This window comes from Ascaphus truei, chromosome 1 (genome assembly GCF_040206685.1).
Source record: "Ascaphus truei isolate aAscTru1 chromosome 1, aAscTru1.hap1, whole genome shotgun sequence".
NCBI lineage: Eukaryota > Metazoa > Chordata > Amphibia > Anura > Ascaphidae > Ascaphus > Ascaphus truei.
The window spans coordinates 77,297,584-77,311,790 of record NC_134483.1 but is presented as its reverse complement, the minus strand read 5'-3'; the positions used below and the strand labels follow the sequence as shown (position 1 = coordinate 77,311,790).

The following is a 14,207-nucleotide window of genomic DNA, read 5'->3' as shown; positions in this document are numbered from 1 at the left end:
CAACCAGGGTGTCAGGGACCCCTCGTGCCCCACGACCACCTGCAAAGGGAGCTGCGACACCAGGGGGAAAAACTAGGCTGGCTGCTCAGTGAGCATGTCCCGAGATGTAGAGGGTGTGAGTTGCCTCACCTCCTACAGCCCAGCACAGAGAGGAGATGCCATCTCCAGGCAGAACACAACACACCCACTGAGCAGCTGACATGTTTGAGGAACTTTAATGACGGAGTTGGTTCCAGGCGGCTTTTTCATTTACCAACTACAATTGAGATTTTTGAAAGGTTAACACTATTTTAAGATGTGACAGTCTCCACTTGCTTCTGGATTTTATCAGCATATCGTCCAGATATGGAAATATATGGATGCCTTGCTTCCTTAACTCTGCAACTGGAGTAATCTGCACTTTTGTGAAAGCCCTTGAAGCCATTGCTGACCCGAAGGGTAGAGCTACATATTGCAAATGAAAACCTGCGACCGAGAATCTGAGTTATTTCTGATGCCTCGTGGCAATCAGTATATACAGATAAGCATCTTTTAAATCCAGTGACACTAGTCTACAGGCTCTAGTCTACTGATTGTATTACTGACTTTAACTTGAATCTTCTGATATTTAGAAAGGTATTTACAAACTTTAGGTCCAGAACTTGTCTGAAGGCCACTGTGAATTACTCCAGCAAAAATGTTTGAATAAATGCCCTGCTTTCTTTGAGCCTCTGGAACGTCTAATCACTTGACTTGATTTGAGGTTGCGCATGATTAACTCTATAGCATTTCTTGATTACCTTTAATTTTGTATTCTTAAAACTTGAAGAAAAAAAAATGTTTGTTGGGAAGGTTTTGAATTCCAGGTGGTAACCGGCTGATATTATTTGAAGAACCCATCTGTCTCTAATAATTGGAGCGCACACCCACCTTGAAATGGATGAGTGCAAACGTACCTGTACAGATTGCTCCTCTTCCTCTAGGGCCATGAAAGAGATTACCTTACCCATCTCTCCATAGTAGACATCCAGGGTAACCCTTGCCAGGGCAATAGGATCATGTTTCCCTGGAGTGTCCAGAATCTGGTTGTAAAGTGGGCCTTACCTAGAATGTCCTCTAGCCATAAGGCACCTAAAATCGCAGCTCATTTTACTCCTCTATCCAGAGTTTCTTTGATATTGGCCAGCCAGATCCTCATAGCTCTGGAGACGGAGGCTGTTGCTACTGTAAGTCTACAGGTTTTTCTGCTGCAATAAAACATTTATGCAACACATTCCATGCGCATCTCCATATGATTCTTAAAAGAGATCCCATCTTCTACTGGTAGATTGGTTCTTCCAGTCAACCTGGAAAAGGCGACATCCACTTAGGGAGAAGCATCCCAGGCTTTAGCTTTCTATTGGCTGAGCCCATTCCGCTTATATCTTGGATCACCCTATGAATGGGGAACGATCTAATCTTCTTCTGGGACCCTTTGAACAGCCTGTCCTGGATTTTAAATTGTTCTACCATTTTGACTAGTCAGTCTCACTTGTTCCTCCTGGATGGGTCAGAAAGAACTCCACACAACATATTTCAACAGAAAATGTCCTTTATATCCCGTACTGGGAAAACAGGATACAGTATATCTTCATGCAGCAGTGTAAAAAGTCAACAATATCTAGCATACGCCTGCAGTCAGAATCACGAATGCCCTTTTTCACAGGGCAGAAAGGAAGCACATGCAAAGTACACTATACATAGTTGCATAGTAGATGAGGATGAAAAAATAAATAAAAAGACATGCGTCCATCAAGTTCAACCTATGCTACATTTAGATAACAGATACTTTATCCTATATCTATACTTATTGATCCAGAGGAAGGCAAACAAAAATCCCCAGTGTCATATCATCCAATAATATCTCATAAGGGGAAAAATAAATTCCTTCCTGACTCCAAGAATTGGTAATCGGATTACTCCCTGGATCAACATCCTTCCCATGTTAACTTATTTGGTATATCCCTGTATACCTTTCCTTTCTAAAAAGATGTCCAACCTTTTTATGAACGAATCTATTGTATCGGCCATCACAGTCTCCATGGGTAATCAATTCCACCTTTTAACTGCCCTTACTGTAAAGAACCCTTTCCTTTGTTGCTGGTGAAATCTCCTTTCCTCCAAGCTTAAGGGATGACACCCGAGTCCTTTGTACTGCCCTTGGGATGAACAGCTCTTTTGAAAGCTCCTTGAACGGTCCCTGAATATACTTGTATATAGTTATCATATCCCCTCTTAGAAGCCTCTATTCTAATGTAAATAAACCTAATTTAGCTAGCCTCTCCTCATAAGTTAGATTGTACATCCCCTTTATTAATTTGGTGGCTTTTTTCTCCATTCTCTAGTTCCATAATGTCTTTTCTAAGGCCTCATCCAGGCTCTTCGCTTGCACGCTGAGGCGCAGGGAAAGCGGGTGCTTTCCCTGGCCTTGCGGTTGCTTGCCCTGCGCTCCGTCAAGGGGCGGGCCGGAGGCGGGCCAGTGGCGTCACGGAGCTGGTTCGCCCTCATTGGGCGAACCGCTCACGTGACCGGCCGGTCACGCTGGCAAGCGGGGGAATTTTAAAATCTGCTATGACCTACGCTTCCGCGCGCTTGCGGAAGCGTAGGCGAGCCCCTACTAAAGCTGCTCTAATTGCGGCTGTAGGGGCTCAGTGCTGAGCGGGAGCGCGCGTCAGCACGCTTCAGCAAGCAAGCAGTTAACATGGCCGAGGCCTAAGGAGTGGTGCCCAAAATTGTACTCCATATTGAAGGTGTGGTCTTACTAATGATTTGTAAGGGGCATAATTATGTTTACTTCCCTTCCCCATTGCCGTTTGATACAAGATAAGATCTTGTTTGCCTTTGCAGCTACTGCATGACTTTGGGCACTATTGCTAAGCCGGCTTTCTACAAGCACTCCTAAATCCTTCTCCATCAAGGATTCCCCCAATTTATCCCCATTTAATTTGTAAGTCGCCTGTTTATTCTTGCTTCCCAAATGCATAACCTTACATAGATCTGTATTAAACCTCATCTGCCTTTTACCTGTCTAAGTTTCCAGTCTCTCCAAGTCCTCCTGGAGAGAAATTATATCCTGCTCTGATTCTACTACCTTACATAATTTAGTATCATCAGCAAAGATGGAGACTTTGCTCTCGATGCCAACCTCAAGGTCATTATTAAACAAGGTAAAAAAACAGGAGTCCCAGTACCGACCCTAAGGTACCCCACTCATGACCTTAGCCCAACCTGAAAAAGTTCCATTTATGACAACCCTCTGTTGTCTATCCTTTAACCATTTTTCAATCCAGGTGCATATATTTTTAGTGAGTCCACTTTGCTTTATTTTGTACACCAACCTCGTGTGGAATCGTATCAAAAGCCTTTGCAAAATCTAAGAAGACCACATCAACTGCATTACCCTGGTCTAAATTTCTACTTACCTCCTCAAAGAAACAAATAAGGTTAGTTTGGCACGACCTATCTTTCATAAATCAATGCTGACTATTACTAATCCTTTTGTTTTCCATTAGGTATTCCTGAATATTATCCCGTATTAAACCTTCAAGTAGTTTCCTCACTATTGAATTCAGGCTTACAGGTCTGTAATTCCCCGAATGTGATCTAGGGCCCTATTTAAATATAGGCACCACATCTGCTTTACGGCAATCTTGTGGTACTGAGCCTGTGGAAATGAAGGCCTTGAATATTAAATGTATAACAGTATTTATCTTCTTATATGACACCGCAGTAACCATAGAGCTATACAGAGAGGTTTGCAGGCAGAATGATTCCCTGCCTGTTATCTATGGTAGTGAGTAAGAGTCCCAGCTGATGGCCCAGACATCTGGTACAGATTGCAGTGTTTTTAGGTCTTTAAACCCTGCTTGCTTAGCAGGCTTCTGTTAGAGTTGTTTTAATTAGGAGTATACTGGAAACACCCTAGCAGAGTGACAGCTAAGGTGTGGTCTCCGGATCGTGGCAGAGTTAGGGAGTTAACCCATTCATTCCTTCGCAGCTTGTTTTTTTACATTGATCACTTAGGTCCCCAGTGGCCGCGTCAGAGCGCCTGGTGGCACGTGCACAGGTAAAAGCTGCAATCTGCAGTCAAGTGGTGGCAATGGGATGCGCGGGGGGCCATGATGGGGGGAGGGGGGTTCCACCGCTGCACAAAGCCCTGGTCTCAATGGGCCACCTGAATTGCCACTCAACCGAGTGTGACATCAGGGGCTTCAGGGGGCAAAAGAGTGAAAGGGAAACTGACCCCCCAGCATCAACTTACCCCCTAAAAGAGCAAGGCAGTCAGGTAATCCAAAAATTACACACCTACCTGCCAGATAGAACAGAAAAATACTGCCTGCCGGTAGGAGGAGGAGCAGCTACTTATAGGAAGAACTACCTGCAGGCAGGGTTCTCTGTCCTATCCTGGCCAGAGGTGGAGCAAAACTAAAGTGTGCCCACTGCCATGGAGATGGACAGGAAAATAAGGTTCCAGCTGGAAACTTGGAGAACTGAATGCTCAGAACCCACCATGCAAATCAAGACACCAGGAAAACAGTACTGCTTTACCTATACCTCCCTCTGCCATCCAAAAAAACAATAACCACTTTGAACAAGGGACCTGGTGTTCAATGTCCTCAGTTACTCAGGTTGGTAGTTTGGAAAAAAGTTATTTATCTGCGAAGTTTAACAAATGTACTTATGTACTCTTTAAATCGCTGGTTTGAGTGAATTTGGCACATTGGGAGAAAGAGGTCAGGCTTTTATTAATTGAACTTGCACAGCGCCCATTTAAAAGTATGGAAACATTAAAAAACACAAATAAAAGGCATGCCTGGGAAACTGAACCCACAATGCTTTATTACACATCCAGACTCTCTACCTCATGTAATTTTAAAACAAAGCGCATATAGAGGGTCAGCACAACAATGTGATATTTCTTGCAAACTTACATAGATTTTCCCATGTGAAACTATATTTACAGGGTGCCCTTAAGACTGCTGAACATAAAGGGGCTGATTCATTACGGACATGTGTAAATCAAATGACACCCTCACCCCTAGTACACACAGTGGTTGTGTCCATGTCCTATTTCTCTCTCCTCTGGACACGTGGTATGAGTTTGGTGTAATGGCCGCAAGGTGTTTTGTGCCCAGGTGTGTGTGTGTATGGTGTGGGTTTCAGTTTCCTGGCTCCTAAAAATTCTGTCTGTCTCCTAAGTTTAGAATATTTTTGTCCACACTTGGCTATATTACATCTGGGCCTTGATGATGATTATTCACGGTAGATGATCTCTGTTCATGACCTAAGGTTATACATCAGTTCACCTGTTTCATGTAACCTGCTTAATTGTGACAGGGAAGGGGCACCCAGGCTCTCTAATAAAGGTTACCCCTGACCCGTTACCCCTGATCCGTGTGTTGAGGTTCTAGACTGCCTTGGACCGTAGATGTCGGGAATGCATTGCTGTGACGGTGTGCAAATTAGGCGACATTAAAGATTTTTGTGTGTTTTGCCTTTCTCGGGGTGCTGGGACCAGGAGATTTCTAGGCTGTACGGTTCAGGGTGGGTTTGCCGGAGAAAGTCTTCACAGAATGTGTCTATGTAACGGGGTTCCAAAGTTACGGGATACCCCAAAAGATGTATCAGGGAATCAAGTAAGATTCTCGGATATATCAAAGCACATTGCTCTAGGCAAACTCCTTCCCTGAAAGGTTCTTGCAACTCACCGCTAGAATTCCTGCTGCAGCATGATCCAGACAAGGTAAACGGGGCATGAAGGGTTTAATGTATACCTGCAACATACAGGGGGTCCCTAGTATAGGGAGGGGTGCCCAGGTACCCTGAATAGGGGTTCAGGGGATGCTCCAGCTATATGATAAAGCTGTGAGTGGTTTTTGTGTGTAAAAAGTTTAAAGTAATTTCTAGTGTGGCAAGGATGAGGCTAGTGAGTGTAGGCAGTAAATTCCCTTACTCCATCCTTGACACCAGAACGGGACTTACACATTTGCATCACACAAGATACAGAACACAGTATATTTATTAAAGAGTTATGTTTAATAGGTATATGTACTGATAACCTGTTATTGAACTGTGGGATTTCCGAGTCCTGGATTCCGAGGGACCAGATGGCTACCAAGCTTGGTGCCTATGGGTCTGTGCGGAGTCCAGACTTGAAAGCCTCAGGGATGCCAAGGTGTTAGAAAAGGAGGGATACTGCAGTTCTGCTTGAGTAGCTCCGTCCTGGGCTAACACAGGCCTGTCCGGCCACCATTTGCCCAACCCCAGACTCTGTGGAGCCTGGACAGCGGGTGGGCTCAGTATGCTAAGAGGCAGAGGTGCCAGGTTGGCGCATGCCCCTTTGCAGAATGAGAAACGGTACCCACCCAGCTTTACAATACAGGCAAATCAGTGATTGGCTGGCAGGAGAATTCCCACGTGCCGATAGGCTGTAGAGGTTTGTGAATGGGACACAAACCCATAAGAAACCTTGCAGCCAATAAGGAGCGCAGATTCCAAGCACCAAACCATCAGCGGCAAATTCAAAGATGCTCCGGGAAGAATAGATGCAATCCGGCTTCAGAGATTTTGAGTCAGTAAAGTTTTTAAGTCCCACTTTTTGAGAACGTAGCGGTCGCGTTTGGCATTGCATGCCAAATTCAGTTCCAAGACTTTCGTGAGTACCTCCCGGTCATTGGAAAGGGCTCCTACAGAGGTCATTTTTGAGAATTTCATTTAAAAGAAGACTTTATTCGTTAGCCCCGTTCCCAGTAAGGCTGCGTCCAGGGTCAGCGCTTAGGCGCTGACCCGTGCTGAGGCGTGCTGACGCTTCTCAGTGAGCCCCTGCAGCCGCAATGAGAGCGGCTTCAGCAGGGGCTCGCGCACGCTTCCGCAAGCGTGCGGAAGCGTAGGTCTTTTTCAAAAGATAGATTTTCGCGCTCACGGGAGCACAGGGCCGGTCACAGCCCCCCTCCCCCCGACACGCCCCCGGACAGCGCGCGGACCAAGGCCAGGGAAAGCACCCGCATTCCCTCAGCCTCCGCACGGCTGCAGTCCTATGGACGCAGCCTAAGTGTGTTAACTGTGTAAATTGTGTTACATTGTGTGTATGTCTTTTCCTGAAATAAATTACAATTTATTTTACCTCCTTGCTTTGCTCAATCAATGATCCTGGTATAAAAAGGTGTTGATAAACCTGTTCTCCTGTGACATTAATGCACAGCTGAGAGCGTAGTATTTTGGTTAATTTGTTGGTTTTCCTTCCGCAAACGTGGATTCAATTCCTTATTCTGATACCATATCAATTTACAATGTAATTTTCCTTAGTTGGCTGCTTGCAAACCTTACTAACTCTTGCACTTTGTACTAAGTATTAGTATATATGGACCTAAATAGTCCATTAGATGATATCTGGATGGCAATCTAAATAGATCACTGGGACCAGCTTAAAAAGAAAAAAAAAGAAACTAAACTGTATCATAATATACATAAACAAATGAAGTATATACATAGAAAGTTAATTAAAAATCCTCAAAGTGTCGTGGTGATCCTAAGGCTGAGCTAAACCACTAGTGTACATATACACCATGCTGAATATAATATTCTCCATATGAGAGACTGTTGTGTACACAAATAGGATGAGCTAAGCACCAGCAGGACTACAGTGTGTTCTATATAAGGTGGATAAAAGAATTACAAATAATGGCAACAATGTCTAAATAGCCTATTATCCAAACATAGAGAGACTCTGAACCAAGGCTTGTAGTTATGCTAGACAAATATGCTGGTCTTGTTGTGTAATTGTACCCCTGAAGAACAGGTATAGGTAAACCAGCCACATATAGTGAGTGAAAAATGAATGTATAATATACTCATAACAGGGCTACGATTACACAGATCCACTGTGGGTAGATAATGATAGTCAATCTCTTAATCAATTATAGGAATACACAGCTATGTGTCAGAATCTAGTTGAAATATATGGGGGTACTTTGGATCAACTTTGTGTACTTTGTTTAACTTCACATGCACGTTACTTATTTTACATGGGTTCCACTACATTAGGACGATAATAGGTGAGCAGTATATCTCATGCTACATTATATAAAACTCTTGCACTTGCAAATTCAATGTAATACCTTGGCATGTATGTTATAAGCAAGGGTTTTAAAATTGTGGGTGGTGAGACTTAAAACATTTAAAATTGCAAGCCTCAATTTCACAATATCTGCCCACCATAAACCTCAGATGAAAAACAGTCTCTAATATCATGGACCTGCCATATATTCAGTAAGCCCCTCGATGTTACAAGGCCATTACAGATTACACTGAAGATGGGGCCACAACCTAACTGTGCCTTCCCATCAACTGCTCTATGCTTAGAGGTAATATGAAAAAAATGAATAAGGTTTCTGAGGAAGTGCCCAAGTAAAAAAGGAGCAGAGTTATGGGACAATGACTGGAAGCCTTGCATTTTCAGACTTCTCGTTGTTTTACGGAAACCCATAACCAATTTATTTTTCGGAACGGATATTGCATGGATGGCCTCTTTACAATTGTCAAAGAGTTTAGGTATATTCACAAATGTTTCTTATTTTTATGTTTGCTTTCCCCCCGCATGGGTCACAGTATCTGTGTAATTCCCACACGCGCATGCTGCGTTCCTCCACTCGTTCCTCTGAACGCCTCTGGAGGAAGTCTCACACTCTCGCAGACTTCCTTCACTACAAATTTATGCTATCCTGTTTCAACTCTGCCCTCTCGCAAGCTAAACAAGCCTACTTTTCTGCACTAATCAACATGCACAAGTCTAACCCACGCCGACTGTTCTCTGTCTTTGATACTCTACTCAAACCACCCTCAGCTGCCTCTCCTTCCTCCATCTCCGCTCAGGACTTTGCTGACTATTTTAAGGAAAAGGTGGAATCCATACGTCAGAACATCCCCTCTGTTTCTTCTTCCCATCCTACACCTCTTCCTAACTCTCCTCCTGCCTTCCTTGACACTTTTTTCACTGTCTCAGAGGAGGATGTGTCGCTGTTGATCGCCTCTTCTCCCTCTACCACTTGCCCTCTTGACCCCATTCCCTCCCATCTCCTAAAACCTCTTGCTCCTACTATAATCCCTACGCTCACACACATTTTTAACTCCTCCCTCGGCTCTGGAACCTTTCCATCCTCCTTCAAAACATGCAACAGTCATACCATTACTGAAAAACAGCAAGCTTGACCCTACCTGTCTTTCTAACTATCGACATGTCTCCCTCCTGCCTTTTGCCTCTAAACTCCTTGAACGTCTTGTATTCTCTCGCTTGCTCCATTTTCTCAACACCTATTCTCTCCTAGACCCTCTACAATCTGGCTTCCGCACAGCTCACTCCACGGAAACAGCCCTCACTAAAATAACTGACGACCTCCATGCTGCCAAAGACAGAGGTCATTACACTCTGCTCATATTACTCGACCTCTCTGCAGCATTTGATACTGTGGATCACCCTCTTCTCCTTCACATTCTCCACACTCTTGGTATTCGGAACAAAGCTCTATCCTGGATCTCATCCTACCTCTCCCATCGTACTTTCAGTGTCTCTTCTGCTAACACCTCCTCCTCCTCTATTGATCTCTCTGTGGGGGTACCCCAGGGCTCTGTCCTGGGACCTCTTCTCTTTTCTCTGTACACACTCTCTCTAGGTGACCTAATAACATCTTTTGGGTTTAAATATCACCTCTATGCTGACGACACACAAATATACTTTTCAACACCCGACCTTACACCTGCTATACAGACCAAAGTTTCTGAATGTCTCTCTGCTATATCATCCTGGATGGCCCTCCGTCGCCTTAAATTCAACATGGCTAAAACAGAGCTCCTCATACTTCCTCCCAAACCTGGCCCTACTACCTCCTTCCACATTACTGTTGGAACTACGATCATCCACCCAGTAGCCCAAGCACGCTGCCTAGGGGTCACACTCGACTTCTCTCACATTCGCCCCTCACATTCAAAACATTTCTAAAACTTGTCGCTTTTTCCTCCGCAATATCATAAAGATACGCCCTTTCCTCTGTTGCTCGACTGCTAAAACTCTGACTCAGGCCCTCATTCTCTCCCGTCTTGATTACTGTAACCTCCTGCTGTCCGGCCTTCCTGCCTCTCACCTGTCTCCCCTACAATCTATCCTAAATGCTGCTGCCAGAATCACTCTACTCTTTCCTAGATCTGTCTCAGCATCTCCCCTCCTGAAATCCCTCTCCTGGCTTCCGATCAAATCCCGCATCTCACGCTCCATTCTTCTCCTCACTTTTAAAGCTTTACACTCTTCTGCCCCTCCTTACATCTCAGCCCTAATTTCTCGCTATGCACCATCCCGACTCTTGCATTCTGCTCAAGGATGTCTTCTTTCTACCCCCTTTTTATCTAAAGCCCTCTCCCGCCTTAAACCTTTTTCACTGACTGCCCCACACCTCTGGAATGCTCTTCCCCTCAGTACCCGACTAGCACCCTCTCTATCCACCTTTAAGACCCACCTTAAGACACACTTGCTTAAAGAAGCATACGAATAGCACTGTGAACATTCTGAACACATGATACATAAAGCTTGGCCCCCTGCAGACGCACTTACCAGAACTTCCTCCTACTGTCTCTGTACGTTCTCTCTACCTACCAATTAGATTGTAAGCTCCTCGTGGCAGGGACTCCTCTTCCTTAATGTTATGTTTAGGTCTAAAGCACTTATTCCCATGATCTGCTATTTATATTATCTGTTATTTATTCGATTACCACATGTATTACTACTGTGAAGCGCTATGTACATTAATGGCGCTATATAAATAAAGACATACAATACAATACAATCTAGATCTCACCAAAGGCAAGATGATCAGTGTTCCCATAAAAATGAACTGTTTTATGTTTGTGACAAAGCAGACTGTGTGTCTCAGAGCCTTTATTTTCGAGACTGACAAATTTAAGCCCACTCTTATTTCATACTAAAACATGACCAAAAGCACCATAATACAAAATAAGTGTTTTCTTTTCTTTAACAATGCACATCCCTGTTCTTCAAATGGCATCCTATATACACCAATCACATCTTCAAACTATAAAGACTTGTCGCCTTACCCTCCCATAATGCCCTTTTTTGCCCCTTATTGTCAAAATATTATAGCTAAATTATTGTGAGCATCAGAGCTTCAATATCAACAACTGATAAAAATCAGAGAGTGTTATTGCCAAACAGAAGACGGATGCAACTTTCTCCAAAGACAATTTCATGTCCACCCCTTTCTTACAGACTTTTTGACAAACGGAGGACACAATTTTCAGCAGCACTGCATTGTACTCAGCAACTTACAGTAAGATAAATGAAAACACAAGCCCTGTTTCTGGCACCAAACATAGTGCCTAATGATAGGAGGCAAAGAAACAAAAAAATGTCAGTCAGGAGTACGGATCAAATGCATCCCAAGCGCCTCTTACTGGATGCTGAGGCAAGGTCAAATGGGGCAGAACAAAACTGTGCAACAGTTCAGACTAAACTTTCAATGTCCCCCAAAATAATTCTACTCATTATGAGCAGTATCACAATAAGCCCAATGTGAAGTTGCTGAGTGTCAGACTGTATGTAGGTATTTTAGAAGCCTGATTCTGAGAAACATACTTTGCATGATACATTCTAATGGTTTCAAATATGCATTATGATTTTATTATTATTACTGCCAACTAGTGTATGCAGAGGTTTACATACAGTATTAAGCATGTTAACATTTACAGAAATGATCATTTGTACTGATAAAAAACAATAGCTGTTCTTACTTGGACTTCTCTATAAATCAGTGTTCAAGTAGACGCATAGACCCAAAAAGAACAGCAAAACCTCACCCATGCACACTCAATTGGTCCTGTGTAGGATTTGCCTTTTTCAAACCCTGTAATTGGTCTTGCATTAGAACCAACCCATTGTCAGGAAGATCAAAATACAGAGAGAGAAAAAACAGAACAGCTAACCAGAGAAGGATGAAGAAGAATTTCACTTTTAGAGGTACATTAACATAGAGGAAACAATGGTTAAAACAAACAGTAAATGCATCCATGTCGGCATCCAATCTTATCAGTTGCAACAGAAATTTGCCATATTAAGAGCATCACTTGTACTGGCACTTGGTACTTGAAAAGAACTATATGTAACAACTGGTAAGTGACTTAAATTTAGTGCAATTTGTGTCATTTGTTGAGGCAATATGCAAATGGAACAAAAAATAGTTATGCGTTGCCAAAATGCCTAACAATCTCACCAGCAGTACAGTGTAAAAGCCAGGCTGCGTCTCCCACTGTCTTAGCTGCTCCTCAGCTGGCTTCAGAACGGTTGAATCTTGGCTGCTAGCCTGAGTCAAGACCTGTAGCACAACACTGCTGGCACTATTGAGATCCATGGGGAACCTACACAAGAAAGGGGATACAAGGGTTGGTAAACGTCACAATGCAAAACCAGCACATTACTGCAATCTATAAATGGGAGAGCAAGCTGTGCCCAAATGCTATCCACATGAAACACATTACAGTATGTAGTTCAACCTAAAATATAAGGCTCTACATAATTATTCTGAATAGAACAAAATTAAATACGTACATATCTTTTTTCATTCACAATACTGTAATAAGGGTCTATGCGGACGACAGAACTGCAGAAATCTCCAATGTAAACTGTTATTTTGCTCTGCCTGTCTTTTCTCCTAATTCCCCATTTATTTTTTTATGAAGCTTCTCGGCAATAAAACATACAAACTCTGAAAAGTGCCGTTGTACTTTGCCATCCATTTGTGTATTTTTTTTACCTTGTCTTTTGATCCTGCCTGCATAATTTTTTTTTATTTGCCATTTTTTTACCCTCAATACATGCAAAATGACTATTTATTTTCCAACCTTTGGGAAATATTGATGTGGAAGCATTTTTACCAATACATAAAAAGGTCTGCCACTGTGATACTCCAAAAACTCAGTCTCCGTCACTGTACTGTTTCCTCGGTCTAAGATTCTAAAGCCCAGATCCAAAAATGGGTGCTAAACATCTTGCAACCCCTCTACTTCCTTTTCGTGTGAATAGGAGTAAAGGTGTGTTAAAGTTTAGCACCCTTTTGTGGATCTGGGTCTAACAATCAAAGAAAATAAAGTTTCAACACAAATTGAATTAGCATTGGAAAACTGTATAAGTAACAAACACAAGAATAATATTTATTTTATGATGCAGTCTGAAAAGCAATAAATACTATATACAGGTAGTCCTCGTTATCCAACGTTTCACTTTACAACGAATGGCATACCCAACACTTTACAATTCAACGCCTGAATGCGTAATCCAACGCTCACCACCACTGATTAACATGGGACTCACTTTACAACGGTTCCACTATCCAACGCTACTTCCAGAACAGATTCCGTTGGATAACCGAGGACTGCCTGTATAATAAACAGAAAGCAGACATTTCTGCGTGTCATTTTTTATGTGGCTTTAAGGTAACAGAAAGTAAAAGTGTTCAGTCGCATGATTTATCAACAAGTATAACTATAAGTACGGACTATACGCTTATTCAAAGTCCACATTGATCATACAGAGGTGGGTTTCCACCCATTTGGGGGAGTTCATCCTACCTCCTTGCCCCTCAACAACTCTTGAGATTTTGGGCCATATTAACTAAGCGCTTCTATGTCTTAAGACACCTTATGGTGAATTAAAGTGAACTGGTCATAAGGTGCCTGGCAGAGTAGCTCTGCTAAGTAAAAGAGGGCTTTTAATGCCTCAGAAATATCCCCTGTCATAGCCACTGGAGATGTCATGGGAAGGCCCCCATGTCCTTTCCTGCTGTCTCTCTATGGAGAGGGGCTCACCACTCAACCACTTGAAAATGAGGGTGCTGTATAGAGTGGGGGGGTGTTGGTTTCCACACAAATAATATACACCATTGCCACGCTCAATAAACATCACGCTGCTCATCAGGAAGACGATAAAGTAATACACCCAAACTTTCTGGGAATTGCAATGCGAGCTTTCCAGGGACCAGCTTCAAACCCCACAGCCATGCTGAGGGTCTGAAATAGAGAGGGTCTCAGCTGAGCGCTCCCAAAGGCAGACGGCTTTGTGGCGCAAGGCTAACCTCTTTGGCTTGATGATACATTGATGGTAGATTAAAAACATGATATAGGTTTTGGTTTCT

The 14,207-nt window shown here is 43.1% G+C and overlaps 1 protein-coding gene across 3 annotated transcripts in view; it reads right to left on the bottom strand.

The window, feature by feature from the left end:
• Nucleotides 1-14,207, bottom strand: part of IPO11 (importin 11) — a 500,359-nt gene that overhangs the window by 485,634 nt on the left and 518 nt on the right. For 2 of the 3 annotated variants that reach the window (XM_075589858.1, XM_075589838.1), the window contains exon 2: nucleotides 12,291-12,435. In XM_075589858.1, the coding sequence (XP_075445973.1) occupies nucleotides 12,291-12,428 (138 nt within the window). In that variant the 5' untranslated portion in view covers nucleotides 12,429-12,435. Of the gene's footprint in view, nucleotides 1-12,290; nucleotides 12,436-13,387; nucleotides 13,453-14,207 lie in introns of all 3 variants that reach the window. The other variant, XM_075589848.1, reaches the window with a different exon arrangement.